This window comes from Microcaecilia unicolor, chromosome 1 (assembly GCF_901765095.1).
Source record: "Microcaecilia unicolor chromosome 1, aMicUni1.1, whole genome shotgun sequence".
Classification (NCBI taxonomy): domain Eukaryota; kingdom Metazoa; phylum Chordata; class Amphibia; order Gymnophiona; family Siphonopidae; genus Microcaecilia; species Microcaecilia unicolor.
Genome location: NC_044031.1, coordinates 40813530 through 40837375, shown reverse-complemented (window position 1 = coordinate 40837375; position 23846 = coordinate 40813530). Strand labels below are relative to the sequence as shown.

The 23846-nt window shown below is 43.6% G+C and overlaps 1 protein-coding gene across 1 annotated transcript in view; it reads right to left on the bottom strand.

Moving 5' to 3' along the window:
- Nucleotides 1–11368, bottom strand: part of LOC115465488 (zinc finger protein 777-like) — a 36554-nt gene extending 25186 nt beyond the window's left edge. The window contains exons 1-2 of the mRNA XM_030195986.1: nt 11216–11368; nt 923–1034 (exon numbers count right to left, since the gene is read on the bottom strand). Coding sequence (XP_030051846.1) covers nt 923–1034; nt 11216–11239 — 136 coding nt within the window. The 5' untranslated portion in view covers nt 11240–11368. The remainder of the gene's footprint in view (nt 1–922; nt 1035–11215) is intronic.
- Nucleotides 11369–23846: the final 12478 nt, after the last annotated feature.

The window sequence follows — 23846 nt, the reverse complement described above, 5'->3', positions numbered from 1 at the left end:
ACAGCGCTGCGTACGTCTAGTAGTGCTTTAGAAATGATAAGTAGTAGTAGTAGGGATAGACCAAAGGTCCATCAAGCCCAGCATCCTGTTTCCAACAGTGGCCAATCCAGGTCACAAATACCTGGCAAGATCCCCAAAAAGTACAAAACATTTTATACTGCTTATTCCAGAAATAGTGGATTTTCCCCAAGTCCATTTAATAATGGTCTATAGACTTTTCTTTTAGGAAGCCGTCCAAACCTTTTTAAAACTCCGCTAAGCTAACCGCCTTTACCACATTCTCTGGTAACGAATTTCAAAGTTTAATTACACATTGAGTGAAGAAAGATTTGCCAGATTTCGAGCTCACAATGAAAAGCTCCAGGACTGTTGCTGCCATGACCAGACTGGGAAGCGGGGGAGGGCCTAATAAAACAGGCAGAAAAATGTTGTGAGTACAGTATCCAAACTCCAATTATCCGGGTGTCCAATTATCCAGACTGCTTCTGTTTCTTATCTTTTCCATTTTTTTTATCATAACCTCTGTATCATAGTTATCACATTATGCCCTTATGCCTGATATACAGTACCAAAAAAATGTTAAAACATCACAAATAGCTTGATATTTTTTCTTGTTTATAAATGAAAACAAAAATAATGCTCAACATGTAACTCTCATTGTTTAATTATCCGGATTTATGATTATTTATTTATTTATTTATTTATTTGTTGCTTATATCCCACATTTTCCCACTTATATAATTTATATAATTTATGATTATCCGGACCACCCCCTGCAGAGGATAGTTCGGATTCCAGTTGACCTGGAACACGAAGGAGAAAGAATGAACAACCCAATCCTAAAGGAAGCTAACCTATTTTGGATATAATCTTTCAATAAGGTTTACCAGTTACACCAAGAGAATAGAAAACTTCTCTTTACCCAGTGAGATCAATGAGTCGTAATTTTCATAATTATCCCTCATCGTGCCAATGTTCAGTTTCCTCTGTCCTTCTTCTAACCCTTTCCACTCCTCTTCCAGTTTCATCTGCACCTGAAAAACAAACAATGGTTAGGTAGAAATAGCACACACACCATGCTCTGCAGCTTCTTAGACCCTTAGGGGTTCCTTTTACTAAGGTGCACTGAAAAATGGCTTGCGGTAGCGTAGGCCCTGGTTTTTGGCGCACGTCGATCCATTTTTCAGCGCGCCTGTAAAACATTTGCCAAAAATGGACGTGCGGCAAAATCAAAATTGCCGCAAATCCACTTTGGGTCTGCGACCTTACCACCAGCCATTGACCTAGCGGTAAAGTCTCACGCGGTAACCGGGCGGTAATGACCTACGCGCATAAAATGCCACTTGGCGCGTGTCCGAAAATAAAAATTATTTTTTGGCCACGTGTATCGGACCAGCGCCAAAAATGAAATTACCGTAAGAGCCAAGCGGTAGCAGGACGGTAACTCCATTTTGGCGTGCGTTGGGCGCGCATAAACTTTTACGCAGCTTAGTAAAAGGACCCCTTAATTGGGTTTTTGTAGATCCTATGGGGGGGAGGGGGTGTGTGGATTAAGCAGAGGTGAGATGTGTGACGATAAAGTAAAACCCTGGCAATGGTAACAGATATTCATCCTAATCAAACTGTAGTAATTCTGTGTAACATCTCATACCAAATTCTGCATTATTATCTTGCCAACTATATCCGTATGCAAGTTTACTTAAGATGGAATTCCAAAGAGAATGAGATTTTTACACGGGAAAAATGCCTCTGAACGTCAGCGGTCTTCAGAGAAAGAGACAGAAGGAAACCGGGGTTTTTTTGCCAGTGAAGAGAGGTGGTTCAGCGAATCTGTTAAGATAAAAATATTCAGACCGCTGACGTTCAGAGGCATTTTTCCCGTGTAAAAATCTCATTCTCTTTGGAATTCCATCTTAAGTAAACTTGCACACGGATATAGTTGGCAAGATAATGATGCAGAATTTGGTATGAGATGTTACACAGAATTACTACAGTTTACCACTTCTGATTAGGATGAATATTCACAAATGAGTGGTTAAAGTTCTACTATTTTGGGAAGTAATTTTAAGAGTAACAGATATCCTGAGCAGGAACTCAATGGCAGGGCCGCCTGGTGGCAAAGTGGTAGGTATATGCATCTGGATATTCAAATGTTTGGCAATGTTCTCCATGAGATAACGTTATTGGTTAGAAGGCAATGACTCCAAAGGCACATTAGAACATCTAATCAACAAAAGCTGAAATACAAATCCCTTCTTATTGCACTAGTAACTCAAAATTTAAAATAATGAGGAAAAAGGCCTCAAAGGTCTGTTGTGCTCACTGACTAATGGCAGGAAATTTTTTTAGCACTGACACAGATCATCCTTCATCATAGGCCTAAAAAAGAAAAACCTCCTAAAGCAAAAAATTCATTTTATTTTTTTGCTTTTTATTCTTTACTTTTCATTTCATTTCTTAATCTTCATATATTCAATGGACTGGATAAAATCACATAACTCACACATGGTTAGCCGTCATAGCATTATTATCAGATAAGTGCCGACGGATTCAATGTGTACTACTACTACTATTTAACATTTCTAAAACGCTACCAGGGTTACGCAGCGCTGTACAATTCAACATAGAAGGACAGTCCCTGCTCAAAGAGCTTACAATCTAAAGGACAAATGTACAGGTACTTATTTGTACCTGGGGCAATGGAAGGTTAAGTGACTTGCCCAGAGTCGCAAGGAGCTGCAGTGGGAATCGAACCCAGTTCCCTAGGATCAAAGTCCGTTGCACAAACCAGGTAAGGGGCTTGCTTCCTGTCTATTTGCTGAACATCAGACAGGAGAAGAAAGCATAAAGACAGATAGAGTAGTATCTGTAAAAGTAATATGCTATGACTAGTAAAACAGGCCCGTTTCTGACACAAAAGAAATGGGTGCTAGCAAGGTTTTTCTCAGAGTGTGCATGTTTGAGAGAGTGTGTGAGAGTGACTGTGTGTGAGAGAGAGTGAATGTGTGAGTGTGTGTGTGTGACAGAGAGAGCATGAGACTGCTAGATGCGAGTGTGTCTCCTCTGTCCCCTGCCCCCCCCCTCCAGCCACCCAGCGATTCTCCTGTCTCCCCTGCTCCCCCCTCCATCCACCCAGCGATTCTCCTCTGTCCCCTGCCCCCCCTCCAGCCACCCAGCAAGTCTCCTCTGTCCCCTGCTCCCCCTCCAGCCACCCAGTGATTCTCCTCTGTCCCCTACTCCCCCTCCAGCCACCCAGTGATTCTCCTCGCTCCCCTGCCCCCCCCCAGCCACCCAGCGATTCTTTTTCCCTTGCCCCCCCCTCCAGCCACCCAGTGTTTCTCCTCTCTCCCCTGCCCCCCCTTCAGCCACCCAGCAAGTCTCGTCTCTCCCCTGCCCCCCCTCCAGCCACCCAGCAAGTCTCCCCTGCTCCCCCTCCAGCCACCCATCGATTCTCCTCGCTCCCCTATTTACCTCCGTCGAAGCGGCCGCGTCTTTGAAAGCCCTGCCCATCTGTAGCCTTCCCTTCGACTTCGTTCCCTCCGGAGTCCCGCCTGTGATGTCATTTCCTCTTTCCGCAAGGGCAGGACTCTGAGGGAACGAACTCGAAGGGAAGGCTATAGATGTTGAGGTTGTGCCTCATGCTGCTATCCTGTGGTTGGTCAGTGCTGTTTGTGATGAACCCGGAAGTACGTGACGTCAGTTCAGGAGATGGATACAGCGTTACAGACAGCACGAACCCTTCAAACCTTCACTGCCACGGAGTCAGTTCAGAACGTTGGAGGTGCTTTTTATTATATAGGATGGTTAACCATGTGTGAATTATGTGAAATGGATCATTTTATGCAATTTGGTGAATATATGAAGATCATTGATCCAATGTAATAAAGCACAGCAATTTGGCATGCTTTTTAAACTCTGGTTTTAGTGTGTATTTTTCCATACTCATTTTCCTCCTGTATATAATATGGGTCTTAGTACAGAAAAAATATGTATATAAGTGTTGCCATACTGGGACAGACTGAAGGTCCATAAAGCCCAGCATCCTGTTTCCAACAGTGGCCAATCCAGGTCACAAGTACCTGCAAGATCCCAAAACAATACAATTCATTTTATGCTGCTTATCCTAGAAATAAGCAGTGGATTTTCCTGGCTTATGGACTTTTCTTTTAGGAAGCTATCCAAACCTTTTTTAAACCCCATTAAGCTAACTGCTTTTACCACAATCTCTGGCAAAGAATTCCAGAGTTTTGATTACACGTTGAATGAAGAAATATGTCCTCTGATTCGTTTTAAATTTACTACTTTTTAGCTTTATTATGTGCCCCCTAGTCTTAGTATTTTTGGAAAGAGTAAACAAGTGATTCACGTCTACCCATTCCACTTCACTCGTTATTTTATAGATCTCTATCATATCTCCCCTCAGCCGTCTTTTCTCCAAGTTGAAGAGCCCTAGCCATTTCAGCCTTTCCTCATAGGGAAGTCTTCCCATCCCCTTTATCATTTTCGTCACCCTTCTCTGTACCTTTTCTAATTCCACTATATATTTTTTTTGAGATGCGGCAACCAGAAATGCACACAGTATTCAAGGTGCAGTCGCACCATGGACCGATACAAAGGCATTATAACATCCTCGTTTTATTTTCCATTCCTTCCTAATAATACCTAACATTCTATTTGCTTTCTTAGCCGATGCCGCACACTGAGTAGAGGGTTTCAACGTATCATCAACGACGAAGCCTAAATCCCTTTCCTGGTTGGTGACTCCTAATGTGGAACCTTGCATCACGTAGCTATAATTCGGGTTCCTCTTTCCCACATGCATCACTTTGCACTTGCTCACATTAAACGTCATCTTCCATTCAGATACCCAGTCTCCCGGTCTCATAAGGTCCCCTTGTAATTTTTCACAATCCTCTCGTGATTTAACAACTTTGAATAACTTTGTGTCTATAATCTGTCTAGACTCCGCTCGTACCTCTGCCATCAGCTACACTGGTCCAAAACTTTGGAACAATCTGCCTTCCCCCCTCCAGTCTGAACTCTCCTGTCTCAAATTCAAAACAACTTTGAAAACCTATCTTTACACTCTTGCCTACATTGGTCATCCTTAGCAGGGTCGGTCTTAGCAATTGCGAAGCACTGTGCAGACCAGCTCTGTGCCCCTAGCCCTGCCCCGTGTTGACAAGATGTGTGTTTAACATTTTTTTTTATTTCAAATAAAGACAAATCAAGCAAAACTAATTCAAATAAGCACAGTGCTATCACAGGAAACCTTTGGGATTAAAAAGAAAAACCATGTGCATGTAAGGACTGGATAAATGAATTAAAACAAATGCCTTAACATGTAATACTTGGAATAATGAAACAAGGATGGAATATTCACATAGCAAGCAGCCTGAGCCAACAGATTTATTTTCCACTGAACATAATTAACTTTGTATGAACTTGACAGCTAACAGTGTGCTGAACTGGACAATGTTGGCACATTTAGACTGACTCTGGACAGTTCTGCACGAAGGAAACCCTTCCCTCATTATTCAATACCTTCTCTGTGAAAGAAACTCTGTAAACAGGAGACGGCAATAGCAGGGAACGGAAGGGAGATGCCAAGGCCACCGTAGGGCCCCTGGGAGCCCCTGTCACCCCTGCCTAAGACTGGCCCTGAAACTTAACTCTCCTCTCCTCTCTCTACAGCAGTCATAATTCTGTTTCCATGTAAACCGTATTGAAGCCAGTCCCTGGCAAATGCAGTATATCAAGTAAATAAAATTTTAAAATAAATAAATAAGCCATCAAAAATAAAACATACTATTCTGTATTATTTGTTTCTTCTTTTGCGCGGAGTCATTTTATTACCAAGCAGCCAATTGGTGGAATAAATTACCAAAATGTATTAGCCATCAGTTTAATTATTCTATACTATTCTGAGTATTTATATCCCGCTACAATCAGTAAAGAATCTAAGCAGGTTACATAAAGTTCAAAACACACAATTAAAGATACTGACAGCTCTACTATGGGGCCCTTTTACTAAGCTGCGTAAGCGTCTACGTGCACCCAACGGGAACCAAAAGGGAGTTACTGCCTGACTACTGCGTGGCTCCTTGCGGTAATTTCATTTTTGGGGTGCGTCTGAAAAATATTTTTTTTTTCGGGCGCACGTAACAGACGCACGCCAAGTGGCATTTGACGCGCACAGGTTTTTGTTACATTTGTACCCCGCGCTTTCCCACTCATGACAGGCTCAATGCGGCTTACATGGGGCAATGGAGGGTTAAGTGACTTGCCCAGAGTCACAAGGAGCTGCCTGTGCCTGAAGTGGGAATCGAACTCAGTTCCTCAGTTCCCCAGGACCAAAGTCCACCACCCTAACCACTAGGCCACTCCTCATTTACCTGTGGAAGAAGAGAAGAAAAATTCCCCTGTAAGATTTTAAATACAGTACAAGCAATCTTAAAATCAATTCGAGCAGAAACTAGTAGCTAGTATAGGCTTTTGAGTAAATGCATCACATCATCATAACGGGAACGTCCATAAATCATTTTAGCTGCAGGTCTTAAATTTAATACAACATACAGGACACTGCAGTGGTCCAACTGAGATAAAACAATAGCCTGTACCAGCATATGAAAATGTTCCGTATCAAAGGCTTTGCAGAAATCCAGCTCAAAGCCTTTGATATGGTCCCCCACAGAAGACTCGTGAATAAGCTGAAAGGGCTGAACTTAGGACCAAAAGTGGCGAACTGGATAGGAAACTAGTTGATCGATAGGTGGCAGAGGGTGGTGGTAAATGGAATCTGCTTGGAGGAAAGGAAGGTGAGTGGTGGAGTTCCTCAGGGGTTGGTGATGGGGCCTATTCCATTTAATATATTTGTGGGAGATATTGTCGAATGGTTGGAAGGAAAGGTTTGCCTTTTTGCGGATGACACGAAGATAGCCAGTACAGTGGATACCCTGGAGGGAGTAGAAACAATGAGAAGGGATCTCCGAAAGCTAGAAGAATGGTCGAGGGTCTGCAAAAATGAGGATACCAACCCTGTAATCAGCAATCGTTGTCTAGGGTTGGTCCCGGGTCCAGTTCACAGAGGCAGTGGGTTCCCAAAGAATACACAATCCACGAGTTTGGGTGTATAAAGTATATTATATTTGCAGATATGTATATGCTCACAACAGGACAGGTAACGAGTGCAAGGCTGTCTCTGGGTGTGTGTTTGGAGAGAGAAAGAAAGGATAGGGTGTTTGTCCAGAGGAAGAGAGAAGCCTTGGGGTTGTGCTGAAAGAGGTAAATGTGTGCAAAGAGAAAGGAAGAGAGAGAAGGGCCTAAGAATATAATATAATATAATATGATATAATATAATATAATAAGTATGTCCAGCAATAATTTTGACCTCCAACAATCCTGACAGAGGTGACACCGGGGGAATTATACAGCATGATTTTCAGAAAGCTTTTGACAAATGCCCCTCATGAGAAAATTAGAAAGACATGGGAAAAGAGAAAATGTCCTTCTGTGGATTAGGAATTGGTTATTGGACAGAAAAAAAGAGGGCAGGATTAAATGGCCATTTTTTCTCAATGGAAGAAGGGGAATAGTGGAGTGCCATAAAGATCTGTACCACGACCGGTACGATTTAACATATTCATAAATGATCTGGAAAACATAATGATGAGCGAGGCGATTAAATCTGCAGATGACGCAAAATTATTTAAATTTGTCACACGCATGCAGATTGTGAAAAACCGGGCAACCAAATGGCAGATGAAACGTAATGTGGACAAATGCAAAGTGATGCACATTGGGAAGAATAATCCAAACCATAGTTACCTAACGCTAGGGTCCACCTTAGGAGTCAGCACCCAAGAAAAAAGATCTAGGTGTCATTGTAGACAATACGTTGAAATCTTCTGCCCAGTGTGCACTGGCCAAAAAATGCAAACAGGATGCTAGGAATTATTAGGAAAGGGATGCACAATAAGAACAAGAATATTATAGTGCCTCTGTATCACTCCACGGTGCGACCTCACCCTGAGTATTGTGTTCAACTCTGGTCGCTGTATCTCAAAAAAGAAATAGCGGAATTAGAAAAGGTTCAAAGAAGAGCAACCAAAATGATAAAGGGCATGGAACTCCTAAACGTTCACAATAACACCAGTGAATGCAAAGTTCTACGGTCATATGACCTGTATTTTCTTTTAGCTTTTTGAATTATTTCTTTATTTAAAAAAAAAAGAATTTGTAAAAAAGGAGAAAGAGACCTCAGAGACCCAGTCCATAGTCTGTTATTGAGATGGACATGGGGGAAGCCACTGCTTGCCCCGGGATCGGTAACATGGAATGTTGCTACTAATTGGGATTCCGGAATCTTGTTACTCTTTGGGATTCCGGAATGTTGCTACTAATTGGGTTTCTGCCAGGTACTTGTGACTTGGATTGGCCACTGTTAGAAGCAGGATACTGGGCTAGATGGACCATTGGTCTGACCCAATATGGCTATTCATACGTTCTTATGATTAGTAAAGCAACCAGGCCCTGCAGCCAAGGCAGAAAATGAGCTGCCAATAGACGAGATGTGGAGAAGGAAGGAAAGAAAGAGTAGGAGGTAAGGGGTAGGTAACAGGTGGGAAAGGACCAAGCTAGGAAGGAAAGTTTGGAGAATGAAGGGAAGATAAAGATGTGATGGATGCGACTAGAGGAGAGCACATGGGACGAGACTATTGATAAGTGACATGTGCAAGGGATAAAGAGAGGACCATAACCTCTCACCCTGCTTATCTCCCCACTCACCTCAACCACATATGCACACACTCACTTGTAAACACTGTCCCCAATCAGTTGCTCACACTATTATACTCATCCCTATATACACCCCACCTGGGCCATGATCCATCTCACATCCATCTCCTGTACAGAAGTAACTCGCTCCACATACACACACTTGATACACCCACCTCCCAAAATTACAACTCATAGGCCGCATCTCAAGAAATATATAGTAGAACTGGAAAAGGTGCAGCGAAGGGCGACTAAAATGATAGTGGGGATGGGACGACTTCCCTATGAAGAAAGACTAAGGAGGCTAGGGCTTTTCGGCTTGGAGAAGAGACGGCTGAGGGGAGACATGATAGAGGTATATAAAATAATGAGTGGAGTGGAACAGGTGGATGTGAAGCGTCTGTTCACACTTTCCAAAAATACTAGGACTAGGGGGCATGCGATGAAACTACAGTGTAGTAAATTTAAAACAAATCGGAGTACGTCAGGCTCAGTCTCTGGCTGTCTTCAAGTCTAGGCTTAAAGCCCACCTATTTGCTACTGCTTTCGACTCCTAACCATGACTCTCTTACTCAACACCCTCACTTATCACCCCTGCCACTGCAATTTCCCCACCCCTAGCTGTCTGTTCATCTGTCCAATTTAGATTGTAAGCTCTGTTGAGCAGGGACTGTCTTTTCATGTTAATTTGTACAGCGCTGCGTAAGTCTAGTAGCGCTATAGAAATGTTTAGTAGTAGTAGTAGAAAATGTTTCTTCACCCAACACATAATTAAACTCTGGAATTCGTTGCCAGAGAATGTGGTGAAGGCGGTTAGCTTGGCAGAGTTTAAAAGGGGTTAGACTGTTTCCTAAAGGACAAGTCCATAAACCACTACTAAATGGACTTGGGAAAAATCCACAATTCCAGGAATAACATGCATAGAATGTTTGTACGTTTGGGAAGCTTGCTAGGTGCCCTTGGCCTGGATTGGCCGCTGTCGTGGACAGGATGCTGGGCTTGATGGACCCTTGGTCTTTTCCCAGTGTGGCATTACTTACGTACTTATGTACTTCTGCAAGTATCAAGGATTGGATTCCTTAAAATTCCTTCTGTGGGTGAGTGCACTGAGGGGAGGGGTGGAGTTTCTACATCAGGGGTTCTCAGCCCGGTCCTCGGGACACACCTAGCCACTCAGGTTTTCAGGATATCCACAATGAATATGCATGAGAGAAGTCTGCATAGAATGGATCTCATGTATATTCATTGTGGATATCCTGAAAACCTGACTGGCTAGGTGTGTCCCCCTGTTCTACATGATAAGGTGAGTAGGGAGATGTTTGAAGGGGGCAGAAAGAGATGGAGGTGCCTGCAGAGAAACAGCAGAAAACCCCAGAAATTAAGCAGCATGTTTATCCCATGCTGCCTAATTTCAATTTGGTATACAGTTTTCACTCAGAGCAACATAAAAAAAATCATTCTTGTGTTGCCATGATAGAAACAATAAAGCAGCACAAAGCTGGATCCAGCCATGCCCACTAGTGCCTTTGTGTGCTGTGTGAGAGAGATGAACAGGGAATAAGGGATCTGAGATGTCTGGTCCCAGCAGTATTCTTTGTTCACTGGAATGATTATTAACATGATTGTTGTTATAAGACGCTTAACAGCACTTGCTTATATTTTTAGCAACGTTTATATATTATGCAGTTTAATATATTATATAAAATGACAAGCAATTACTGTTGCATAATTTTGATGTTTTTTTACTTAATTTCCTGGCGTCTAATTAGCCATGTAGATGTGAGACTTAGAAATAAGAAATGAATCTGCCCTTTAGGATCCTACTGTACTTATGACCTAGATTTGCCACTGCTGGAGATAAGATGCAGGGCTGATGGACCTTTGATCTGACCCACTATGGCCCATCTTCTGATATTTTTAAGATGCATTATGCAGATTTCACTCACAGGCAGAAGGCTCCTTTGATTCCAAATGCTGCACTTTTTTTTCTACTCACTTATGCAGTTTAACAGGATCAGCTACCTCCTGCCTGCCTCACAGCCTTCCGGTCTTCCTCAAAACACCCTGCCTGTCCTGACAACAAAGCTCACTGAAAACCTAGCAAGATCCTGGGCAGAATTCTATCTGAGCACTACATGGGCAGGGAGATATGCGCAAGAAACTGTAATTAAGGATCTGGATAGGAACTAAAAAGCCTGTGGTTTGTACACATAGAATATCACTTTCTATGTTCAAGTCTCGTTAGAATTATCAGAGGACATTATACAAGCAAGTTGTAGGGCTGCTCATATTAATCTGCGATCTTTGGACAAGGAACTCGTACAAGGGGGGTAGGGAAGCTCAAACACACTAGCGGAACCAGGAAGTGGAAATAAGGAGCCAACTTCAGCTTCTGTCCCCCTGGCAAGTCTCCCCAGGCTCGTTTCCTGCAAACTCCTACCTGATCAGCGGCATCTGCAGGCATTTCCTGCCCTGCTTTCCCCGGGATTTAGCAGCTGATCGCAGACTGAGCTCCAGGGGCTCGAGCTAAAGCTACAACTTCACAGAAATCCTCAGGTCACAGCTCTCCCACTCCTCATGGCTGCTGCCTCTCAGGAAGGATGGTGGGGCTGGGGCGGCAGAAAGCATATTGGGACTTGGAGTCCTTCTCGGACAGCTTCACCTTCCCTAGTTCGGAAACTACAACTCCCAGCAGCACCGCGAACATCCATCTTTCACTTTCAGTAATACTAGCGATACTTAGTCTGTGCGCATGCGTTTTAAGACCTTCACTTCCCTCTCATCTGACCAGCTGCTGTACATTTCTCTCTTCACTTGGAATTTCCACGACATTTGTTTTAGAAAAAGTTCAGTTATAGCCTTTTTTCCTATATAATCTTTATCACAGGCCTGCTGTGATACATATCTCCAATCAGAGCTGCTGTAGACTGTAGTACATAATGCAAGCACACTGCCAGTTTTTCATATGCAGCTCCCAAAGTAGAGGGACTGGAGTGGTCACCTTTGTTCACAGGGATAGCACAATACACCCCCCCCCCCCCCCACACACACACACACACACACACACAGTACACCCTCTCATATTCAAATACAGCCTAATACCATGCCTTTCTCCCCAGAAACTGCCTCTCACACATACAGAACATACTGCATTGACCCAAGCCACTTGAATACATATACACTCACCCACAGCCTCTTACATACATATGTACTTATACTTATGCACTCTTATTTGTAACAACTGTAAAATTATTATTCCGTTAATATGTTTGCTATGATATTCTATGTACCCATCTGTATCCATATTCTGAAATTCTTATCCTATAATGTGTATACGTTGTTGTAACATTTTGTAAGCCACATTGAGCCTGCAAATAGGTGGGAAAACGGGGGATAAAAGTGCAGCAAATAAGTAAATAAATAAATGTAGAAGTAGACCAAATTTCAGTTTCAGTTAGGGCACTGAACCCAGCCTGAAATCCTTTTCAGCCTGATATCAGTTTCGGTTGAAAATGTATTTGAATTAATAATAATAACAATAAAACTTTATTTATAATCCGCTATATCTATAAAAGTCAAAGCGGGCATGCTCGAAAGACATGCTTTCAGTTCTGACGGAAAATGACCCTGTTTTTGGTAGAATCCAACAATTTGTGCCTTGTTGTCCTATTGCTTCCCTCCCCCCTCGGTAACAGGAGTTGCCTAACTCCCGATTCCCCCCCCCCCTCCGAGTGCCTACCCCCCCAGGTCCCCTTAGCTGTCTTCTGTGTGTGCGGCTATTTTGCTTGGACATAAAATACAGTCTTTCATTATTTAAATTATTATATTAATCCTGACTTGGATGCTATTTGGATGATTCTAAAAAATTTCCAGGCTCTGTTGGGTAGGATGACGATGCAGCATTTTAATTAAACTTGTGGCAAGCAGAAACTTGATTCTATGAGACAGCAACCTGCAGTGATTGTTTTCAGGCACAAGTAGTGGTCAGCTTATAGTGTTAGTAGGGAAATGATAGTACAATAAAGTGAACTTTATATATTAGAAAATAATTTGAGAAATATATTGCTCTTGATTGTAATTTTTCAGAGCATATAGTCCTCACATTCAATAATATCAATATGCTTTGTTATTCTGGATTGTGCATCAGGCCTGGTATAATGCTCACAGCGTAGACCAGTGTCTGAACTCCTTTAATCTATCGGTTTTATAACTAAATACAAAATGGGAAACATCTAAGTGCTACTTTTTCTTGTTATTCATGCACAGTTTGGGTAAGAATAAAAATATGGTAATAATGATGGGTTTTTTTCACACATTCTCAAAACGTTCCTTTCTCAGAGGATATGTAACTACATCTATACTGACTTAAGAACCTAAACATGGCAGACTTGGGAAATTCTTGTTAAAATGGCTTTCCCAGTTGTCAGTCTATGCTTGCAGTTCCTGGGACTGTGGGGTAATAATCTCCTTTGGGTTTAGCAGAGGGCTGTGGACTGTAAGCTCTGACAAACCTCCAGTGGCCCTCACTGGTTCACATTCACACAACCAAACTTTGGTTTTTGATTTCAGCTTTGGCTAAAACCAGGCAATGAGTTTCAGCTGCAGTTTCGATTTCGGCCAAAAAACATTTAGAGTGGACAATGTCAGTCAGCCTCTATACACATACATACACAGCTACCCATAAGTGACCTCTTATACATAATCCACACTTACAAACATCTCTAATGCATATAAACACATCCACATCTACCCACAGGCAGCCTCCAATAGATACATGCAGCCTGTCAGATGCACACATACAGACCAGTGTTGCAAGGTGGGCGGTTTTCCGCGACCCGCCGCGGGAAATTTTTGCCCACGGCGGGTTGCGGTTTTTTGGGCTGTTTTTTGGGCTTCCGGGCGGTTTTTTGTGCGGCTATTTCGGCCGCGGGGGGCGGGGTTAGTGATGTTTTTGGGCGGGGTTAGTGACGTGGGAGGCGGGGCCGATGACGTGGGAGGCGGGGCCGATGATGTGGGAGGCGGGGCCGGTGACGGCGGGGTTAATGACGGCGGGGGCGGGGGTGATGACGCGGGGGTGGGGGTGTCAGGGGCGGGGTTTGAGTTTGGGCGGGTTTTGGGCGGGTTTTGTGCTGGATTGGGTGGAAAAAAAATTTTCCACCTGGCAACACTGATACAGACCTACCCACATATACACATACACCTTCAAACAGCCCCTCTAATACATATGCACACCTACACACTTATCCACAAACAGCCTCTAATACACTTATATACTCACAAAAAGCCCCTTCTAATAAGGGAAAGGTTATAGGACTTGATATACCACCTTTCTATGGTTACAATCAAAGCGGTTTACATATATACAGGTTCTTATTTTGTACCTGGGGCAATGGAGAGTTAAGGGGCCATTTTCCTAAGCCATGTAAGCATCTATGCATGCCCAACGAGCGCCAAAATGGAGTTATCACCCGGCTACTGCATGGCTCTTGCAGTAATTTCATTTTTGGCGTGCATCCAATAAATATTTTTTATTTTCGGACGCGTACCAAGTGGCATTTGATACACACAGGTCATTACCACCCGGTTACCTTGTGAGACTTTACCGCTAGGTCAATGGCTGGCAGTAAGGTTTCAGACCGAAAATGGTCGCTCAGCAATTTTCATTTTGCTGCACGTCCATTTTCGGCAAAAAAAAAATAATAATTTTTTATTTATAACCTTTTAAATTTTACAAGTGATAAAACAACTTGCTAGAAATACAGAAAAAGTAATATATAGGAATTATTTCAGTCAGGTAATTCTATTCTCTTCCTTAGACCACTAAATAGGGAGAGTGAAACAAGACAAGGAGATCAATTAAACAGTAAACAGAAAAAAAAATGTGGTATTAACCTGTTTATCCCCAGATATTATTCATCTAATTCATTATTCCACATTGATCGTCTGGTTGGCTTCTTCAAGCCCAATATGGTGTGTAGTAAAATCATTTCATTGAAAACATACTTATTGTCCAATGTTAGAAATAATACATCTGATTACATTCTCTCTCTTTTAAAAACCAGAAGTTAACAATACATGTACTTAAGTCTCTAATTCAAATCCCACTGATTAAAGTAATTCCAGTTTTCACAGGCTTCACTCCTTCTAAAGTAGTAATTGAGGAAATATTTCTGAGGAAAAGCAAAATGATTCTGTGCACGCCCAAAACACGTCTACACTACTGCAGGCCATTTTTCAGCGTACCTTTGTAAAAGGGCCCCTAAGTGACAAGAGGCATATTTTCAAAGCACTTAGGAAGGCTAAGTGCTTTGAAAATATGCCTCTTGCCCAGTCACAAGGAGCTACAGTGGGAATTGAACCCAGTAAGATTCTCTGACCTGCTGCACTAGCTATTGGGCTACACTTAATACATACACATATCCACCCACAGCCTCACATACACACCTGCTCACAAACAGCTTTTCATATCCATACCAACCCAGAAACAGCCCCTCTAATACATATACACGCAAAACAGCCTTTTACACAGACACCATGCACTCAGTGCCGTAGTGAGGGCGGCTAACACCCGGGGCGGGTCGCCGCTGCGCACCCCCCGGGTGCAGCACGGTGCACCCCCTCCCCCGGAGCGCATTCTTACTGCCATACAAAAGCAGGGGGCGAGCGGGAAGGCCAATCCGCCCCGAGTTCACGTCGCTGGGAGCTGCGTCGGCTCCGCTGTTTCCCTGCTCTCTCTGCCCCGGAACAGGGAACGGGGCAGAGGAAGCAGGGAACCAGCGGAGCCGACACCCCCCAGCAGCGTGCACCCGGGGCAGACCGCCCCACTGCCCCCCCCCCCCATTCCTACGCCACTACATCCACTGTCTTTATAATGCATATAAACACATACAAACCCACAGCCTCTCTATTATATATACAAATATACACAGAGGTGTGTTTTCAAAGACTTACAAAGTTACATAGATTAATATGGGGCTCATTTTCGAAAGATATAAAAACGTGCAAAAACTGTCATAAAGCACCATTTGGATGGATTTCTGCTCAGAACATCCAAACCGGTATTTTCGAAACCTGTTTTGCAGACGTCTATCTATGCATTTTGTCTGCAGTGTGACTAAATCACAAAGAGGCGTGTTGGGGGCGTTTCAAGGGTGGGCTTGAGGCACGCCTGACACTGGGATGTTTTACAGCATAATGGAACAAAACCAAAACGTCTAGGGCAAAAACTTCAATGTTTTGGTCTTGACCTATTTTCAGAAAAAATAAGGCACAGAAAAGTGCTCTAAGAGACCAGATGACCACTGGAGGGAATCAGGGACACTCCCCTCAGTCCCCCAGTGGTCACTGACCCCCCTCCCACCCCCACCCCCCCAAATGTGAATAAAAATAGCATTCACCAGCTTTTATGACAGCTTCAGATGCTACAGTCAGGTCAGGTCCATTAAAGCAGCATGCAGGTCGCTGGAGTAGTCTAGTTGAGGGGAAGTGCACGGTAGACAGGTGGACCAGGCCCACACTCCCCTCCCCCCCCCCCCCCCCCCCCCCCCCGTTACATTTGTGATGGAAGTTGTGAGCCCTCCAAAACTCACCAGAAACCCACTATACCCACATATAGGTGCCCCCTTCACCCATAAGGGCTGTTGTAGTGGTGTACAGTTGGGAGTAGTGGGATTTGGGTGGGTTTTGAAGGGCTCAGCAGACAACATAAGGGAGCAATGGTGAGATGTGTACCTGGGAGTATTTATTTGAAGCCCACAGCAGTGCCCCATAGGGTGTCCCACTGCTCTCCTGGGTTGTTTGGGGGATCAGTCTGCTAAAAATGCTGGCCCCTTCTACATCTCCATAACTTGATTTTCTACATTTTTCACTTGTACTTTTTTTTTTTAATAGCCTGAAAAGATAAACGCACAAGAGCACAAAACCTTGTAACAAACGGTATTTTGGGGGGAAAAAAGATAGATGCTGTTTATTCACAGCTCGCTTGTTGGAGCTTGGAGCGTGGGGGAAGGCTTATGGAGTAGGGAAGAAGTGTATTTTCAACGATTGATTACAAGATTGACCTCCTACATTCTGGTATTGCAACAATAAAGTTCATACCCTCATGTTATGGGAATTGTATGGAATTAAATGCCATCCTAAATGGCAATGTTGATTTTTATCTATCTGGTACTATATCATAAGTACATAAGTATTGCCATACTGGGAAAGACCAAAGGTCCATCAAGCCCAGAATCCTGTTTCAAACAGTGGCCAACTCAGGTCACAGATACCTGGCAAGATCCCAAAAATGTACAACACATTGTATACTGCTTATCCCAGAAATAGTGGATTTTCCCCAAGTTCATGTAATAACGGTCTATGGACTTTTCCTTTAGGAAGCCGTCCAAACCTTTTTAAAACTCCGCTAAGCTCACTGTCTTTACCACATTCTCTGGCAACGAATTCCAGAGTTTAATTATACGTTGAGTGAAGAAAAATTTTCTCCGATTCATTTTAAATTTACTACATTGTAGATTCATCGCATGCCCCCTAGTCCTAGTATTTTTGGAAAGTGTGAACAGACGCTTCACATCTACCCGTTCAACTCCACTCATTATTTTATAGGCCTCTATCATGTCTCTCCTCAGCCGTCTCTTCTCCAAGCTGAAAAGCCCTAGCCTCCTTAGTCTTTCTTCATAGGGAAGTCGTCCCATCCCCGCTATCATTTTAAGTCGCCCTTCGCAGCACCTTTTCCAATTCTACTATATCTTTCTTGAGATGCGGCGACCAGAATTTAACACAGTACTCAAGGTGCGGTCGTACCATGGAGCGATACAAAGGCATAATAACATCCTCATTTTTGTTTTCCATTCCTTTCCTAATAATACTTAACATTCTATTTGCTTTCTTAGCCGCAGCAGCACACTGAGCAGGAGGTTTCAACGTATCATCAACGACGACATCTAGAACCCTTTCTTTGTCCGTGACTCCTAACGTGGAACCTTGCATGACATAGCTATAATTTGGGTTCCTCTTTCCCACATGCATCACTTTGCACTTGCTCACATTAAACATCATCTGCCATTTAGACACCCAGTCTCCCAGTCTCGTAAGGTCCTCTTGGAATTTTTCACAATCCTCCCGTGATTTAACGACTTTGAATAACTTTGTGTTGTCAGCAAATTTAATTACCTCACTAGTTACTCCCATCTCTAGGTCATTTATAAATATGTTAAAAAGCAGCGGTCCCTGCACAGACCCCTGGGGAACCCCACTAATGACCATTTAACCCTACTCTCTGTTTTCTATCTGTTAACCAGTTTTTAATCCACAATAGAACACTACCTCCTATTGCATGACTCTCTAATTTCCTATGGAGTCTTTCATGAGGTACTTTGTCAAACGCCTTTTGAAAATCCAGATACACAATATCAACCGGCTCCCCTTTATCCACGTTTATTCACCCCTTCAAAGAAATGTAGTAGATTGGTGAGGCAAGATTTCCCTTCACTAAATCCATGTTGACTTTGTCTCATTAATCCATGCTTTTGAATATGCTCTGGAATTTTGTTCTTAATAGTCTCTACCATTTTGCCCAGCACCGACGTCAGACTCACCGGTCTATAATTTCCCGGATCTCCTCTGGAACCTTTTTAAAAAATCGGCGTTACATTGTCCAACCTCCAGTCTTCCGTTACCACACTCGATTTTAAGGATAAATTACATATTTCTAACAATAGCTCTGCAAGCTCATTTTTCAATTCTATCAGTACTCTGGGATGAATGCCATCCGGTCCAGATTTGCTACTCTTCAGTTTGTAGAACTGCCCCATTACATCCTCCAGGTTTACAGAAAATTCCTTAATTTTCTCTGACTTGTCAGCTTCGAATACCATTTCCAGTACCAGTATCCCACCCAAATCTTCCTCGGTGAAGACCGAAGCAAAAAATTCATTTAATCTCTCCGCTACGGCTTTGTCTTCCCTGATTGACCCTTTTACTCCTCGGTCATCTAGCGGTCCAACCGATTCTTTTGCCTTTCTCTTTTAATACGCGGAATATATTTGGCCTGGGCTTCCAGTATGGTGTTTTTGAACAATATCCACGCCTGATGTAAATTTTTGACCCTTGCAGTCGCTCCTCTAAGTTTTCTTTTCACCATTCTTCTCATTTTATCATAGTCTCCTTTTTTAAAGTTAAATGCTATCGTATTTGATTTCCTATGTATTGTCGCGTGCTCGAGGACCTTGGCATACTGTCAGGCTTCTTCCCCGGGAGCACTGGGTTCGTGAGTCCTTGGGCCACTACCGTGGAGCGGCAGTGGCAGGCAAGATCACCTTCAAGGTAGAGATGAGACAAGACTGGACCGTAACCCCGGACTGGAGTTCTACACAGGAATACACGGAACTGGAACGCACCGAACGGGTGCGCACTGGAGTGGAGCCCGCTGGACTGGAACACACTGGAGTGGCCCCACTGGACTGGAACATACAGGAGTGAAACCCGCTGGACTGGAACACACTGGAGCGGAACCCACGGGACCGAAACCCGCTGGACTGGAACACACTGGACCTAGGCTTCACCTACGCTTAGCCGCCTTTCCCCGAGGGTTAAGCCCCCAGGTTCGGGCAGCCGGCAGGACTTACAGGAAAGACCAGAACTGGAACTTGCAATCAGGAACAGCAGGAATCAGGATCCAGAAGTGCCCCCAGGCACCTAGGCTAAAGCAAGGCAGACAGGCAGAGAATGTCCGGGTTCCAGCAGCAGGCAGGTTCAAAGCAATGGTCAGGTCAAGGAACAAGACTATGGCTGGAGCCTCAGTATCAAGGAGTACTGGCAACAGATTGAACAAGGGCTGAAGCTCCAGAAGCAAAAGAAAACACACACGGGAAAACCAGCAGGCTAAACACAAGAAGACTAGTAAACTGTACACAAGCTAATAGGAAAGCTATGCCCAAGCAAACCAGTCATACACAAGAAACATACACTAAGCAAACACAGGAAAGCTGTACACAGGCTGACAAAGCAAAGCTGTGCCCAAGCTAACCAGTCATACACTAGGAACATACACAGAGCAATCTCAGGAGAATTAGTAAAGCTGTACACAGGCTAACAAGCAAAGCTGTGCCCAAGCTAACAAGTCATACACTAGGAACATACACAGAGCAATCTCAGGAGAATTAGTAAAGCTGTACACAGGCTAACAAGCAAAGCTGTGCCCAAGCTAACAAGTCATACACTAGGAACATACACAGAGCAATCTCAGGAGAATTAGTAAAGCTGTACACAGGCTAACAAGCAAAGCTGTGCCCAAACTAACAAGTCATACACTAGGAACATACACAGAGCAATCTCAGGAGAACTAGTAAAGCTGTACACAGGCTAACAAGGAAAGCTGTGCCCAAGCTAACAAGTCATACACTGGAAACATACACAGAGCAAACTCAGGAGAACTAGTAAAGCTGTACACAAGCTAACAAAGCTGTGCCCAAGCTAACAAGTCATACACTGGAAACATACACAGAGCAAACAATGTAGCAGTGAACAGAGCACTCCACATACCAGGGCCCTTAGACGAAATGCAAAGGCAAGGGCTGCAGGCTCTAAGTGATTAATAAAGCCTTTCAACACCAGAGGCACAGCTGCAGCAATCTCCTTGCCTCCAAACAGAGGCTTGACACACAGAGAAGTCAGCCCACAGGAAGGAACAGCGGGAGCCATCTTGGATACTGGCATAAAGGAGTCGGCAGCCATCTTGGAAGAGGCATAGCCCACACAGGTGAGGTCCAGCAAGGCAATCAGCACACAGAGCCAGAGAGAAACTAAGACAGAGACAGACACAGAGACAAGCAGAAGCCAGCACAGCCACTGACTCCCAGAAACAGGGTAAGAATGAGGGTGGTCACGGCCACAGACGTGACATGTATACTTACTTCAAAGCTAATATCAAATCCGATCGTATTATGATCACTGTTATCAAGCGGCCCCAGCACCATTACCTCCTGCACCAGATCATGCGCTCCACTAAGGACTAGGTCTAGAATTTTTCCTTCTCTCGTCGGTTCCTGTACCAGCTGCTCCATAAAGCTGTCCTTGATTTCATCGAGGAATTTTACCTCCCTAGCATGTCCTGATGTTACATTTACCCAGTCAATATCAGGGTAATTGAAATCACCCATTATTATTGTGTTGCCCAGTTTGTTTGCGTCCCTAATTTCCTTTAACATTTCTGCATCCGTCTGTTCATCCTGGCCAGGCGGACGGTAGTACACTCCTATTACTATCCTATTCCCCTTTACACATGGAATTTCAATCCATAGTGATTCCAAGATGTGTTTTGTTTCCTGCAGAATTTTCAATCTATTTGATTCAAGGCTCTCGTTAATATACAATGCTACCCCTACACCAATTCGATCCACCCTATCACTACGATATAATTTGTACCCCGGTATGACAGTGTCCCATTGGTTATCCTCCTTCCACCAGGTCTCAGAGATGCCTATTATATCTAATTTTTCATTTAGTGCAATATATTCTAACTCTCCCATCTTATTTCTTAGGCTCCTGGCATTCGCATATAGACATTTCAAACTGTGTTTGTTGTTCCTATTTACATCATGCTTAGTACTTGACAGTACTAATTTGCTATCTTTTGTCTGATTTTTATTTTTATTTAGGGACACCTGATCTACTACGGTCTCTTTTGCAACCTCACTATCAGGATGCCCTATCTTCCCTGTTCTGGTGATATCTTTGAAAGATACCTTATCCCGAACCATGCGCTTTTGAACGACTGTCGGCCTTCCCCCAGTTTCTAGTTTAAAAGCTGCTCTATCTCCTTTTTAAATGACGATGCCAGCAGCCTGGTCCCACCCTGGTTAAGGTGGAGCCCATCCTTTCGGAATAGGCTCCCCCTTCCCCAGAATGTTGCCCAGTTCCTAACAAATCTAAAACCCTCCTCCCTGCACCATCGTCTCATCCATGCATTGAGACTCCAGAGCTCTGCCTGTCTCTTGGGCCCTGCGCGTGGAACAGGTAGCATTTCAGAAAATGCTACCCTAGAGGATCTGGATTTGAGTTTTCTACCTAAGAGCCTAAATTTGGCTTCCAGAACCTCTCTCCCACATTTTTCTATGTCTACTACTACTACTTAATATTTCTAGAGCGCTACTAGGGTTACGCAGCGCTGTACAGATTAACAAAAAAGGACAGTCCCTGCTGCAAGGAGCTTACAATCTAATGGGCGAAATGTCAAGTAGGGGCAAGACAGCCGACTCCTCCCCAGCACTATCTGAAATCCTATCTAGGTGACGCATGAGGTCCGCCACCTTCGCACCAGGCAGGCAAGTCACCAGGCGATCCTCACGTCCACCAGCCACCCAGCTATCTATATGCCTTATAATCGAATCACCAACTACAACAGCTGTCCTAAGCTTTCCCTCCCGGGCAGCACTTGGAGACAGATCCTCGATGCAAGAGGATAGTACATCCCCTGGTGGGCAGGTCCTGGCTACAGGAGTACTTCCTACTTCACCAGGGTGATGCTCTCCTTCTAGGAGACCTCCCTCCTCCAAGGTAGCACAAGGGTTACCAGACTGGAGGAGGGACTTCTCTACAACATCCCTGTAGGTCTCCTCTATGTATCTCTCTATCTTCCCCTACTGCCAGAAGCCAGGTGTTAAACTCATTTCAAGGTGCTATACGGAGGCCTTCCTAAACTGAGTGTTGTGGGGTTTGGGGTTGGTGAGGGTGGGTTGTGTTTTTTCAACATGGAGTCATAAGAGTCAAGGCCCCAGGTCAGTTTGTATTTGGATATTCTTAGTTGGGCTGGGATGGTGGTTGGGGCTGGTGGTGGGAGGGGTTCTGTTCCTGGGAGTTGGGGGTTGCAGTTGTTCTGTGATTGTTTCGTTTCCACATTGTTATTTATTTGTCTTGCTCTGTGACATTTGCTTTTTGTAATATTTGGAGTTTCAATAAACAGAATCTTTAATAATAATAAAAAAGGTTCAATGACTGATCCGGAAAATTACAGACCAGTAAGCCTGACTTCAGTGTCGGGCAAAATAGTGGAAACTATTATGAAGAATAAAATTACAGAATACACAGACAAACATGGTTTAATGGTACAGAGTCAGAATAGCTTGGATTTAGCCAGGGGAAGTCTTGCCTCACCAATTTGTTTCATTTCTTTGAAGGCGTGAATTAACATGTGGATAAAGTTGAGCCAGTTGATGTAGAGCATCTAGATTTTCAGAAAGCTTTTGACAAAGTTCCTCATAAGACACTCCTAAGAAAATTAAAAACGCATGGAATAGGAGATAATGTTCTGTGGTGGATTAGGAATTGGTAGAGTGAAATGGCCATTTTTCTCAATGCAGGAGGGTGAATAGTGGAGTGCCACAGAGATCCGTACTGGGATCGGTGCTATTTAACATATTTATAAATGATATGGAAAACCGAATGACAAGTGAGGTAAATTTGCAGATGAAACAAAACTATTCAAAGTTATTATAACACATGCGGACTGTGAAAAATTGCAGGAAGACTGGGCATTCAAATGGCAGATGAAATTCAATGTGGACAAAATGCAAAGTAATGCACATTGGGAAGAATAATCCAAATCATAGTTACCTGCCTGATGCTAGGGTCCACCTTGTGAGTTAGCACCCAAGAAAAAGATCTAGGTGTCATTGTAGACAATATGCTGAAATCTTCTGCCCAGTGTGCAGTGGCGACCAAAAAAGCAAACAGGATACTAGGAATTATTAGGAAAGGGATGGAAAAATAAGACAAAGATTATTATAATGCCTCTGTATGGCTCCATGTGCAACCTCACCTTGAATATTGCAATCAATTCTGGACACAGTATCTCAACAAAGATATAGCGGAATTAGAAAAAGTTTGAAGAAGGACAACTAACATGATAAAAGGGATGGAATTCCTCTCATATGAGAAAAGGCTGAAGAGGTTAGGGCTCTTCAGCTTGGAAAAGAGACAGCTGGGGGGGGATAGCATTGAGATGTAGAATGGGTAAAAGTGAATCAATTTTTTACTCTCTCAAAAAGTACAAAGACTAGGGGATACTCAATGAG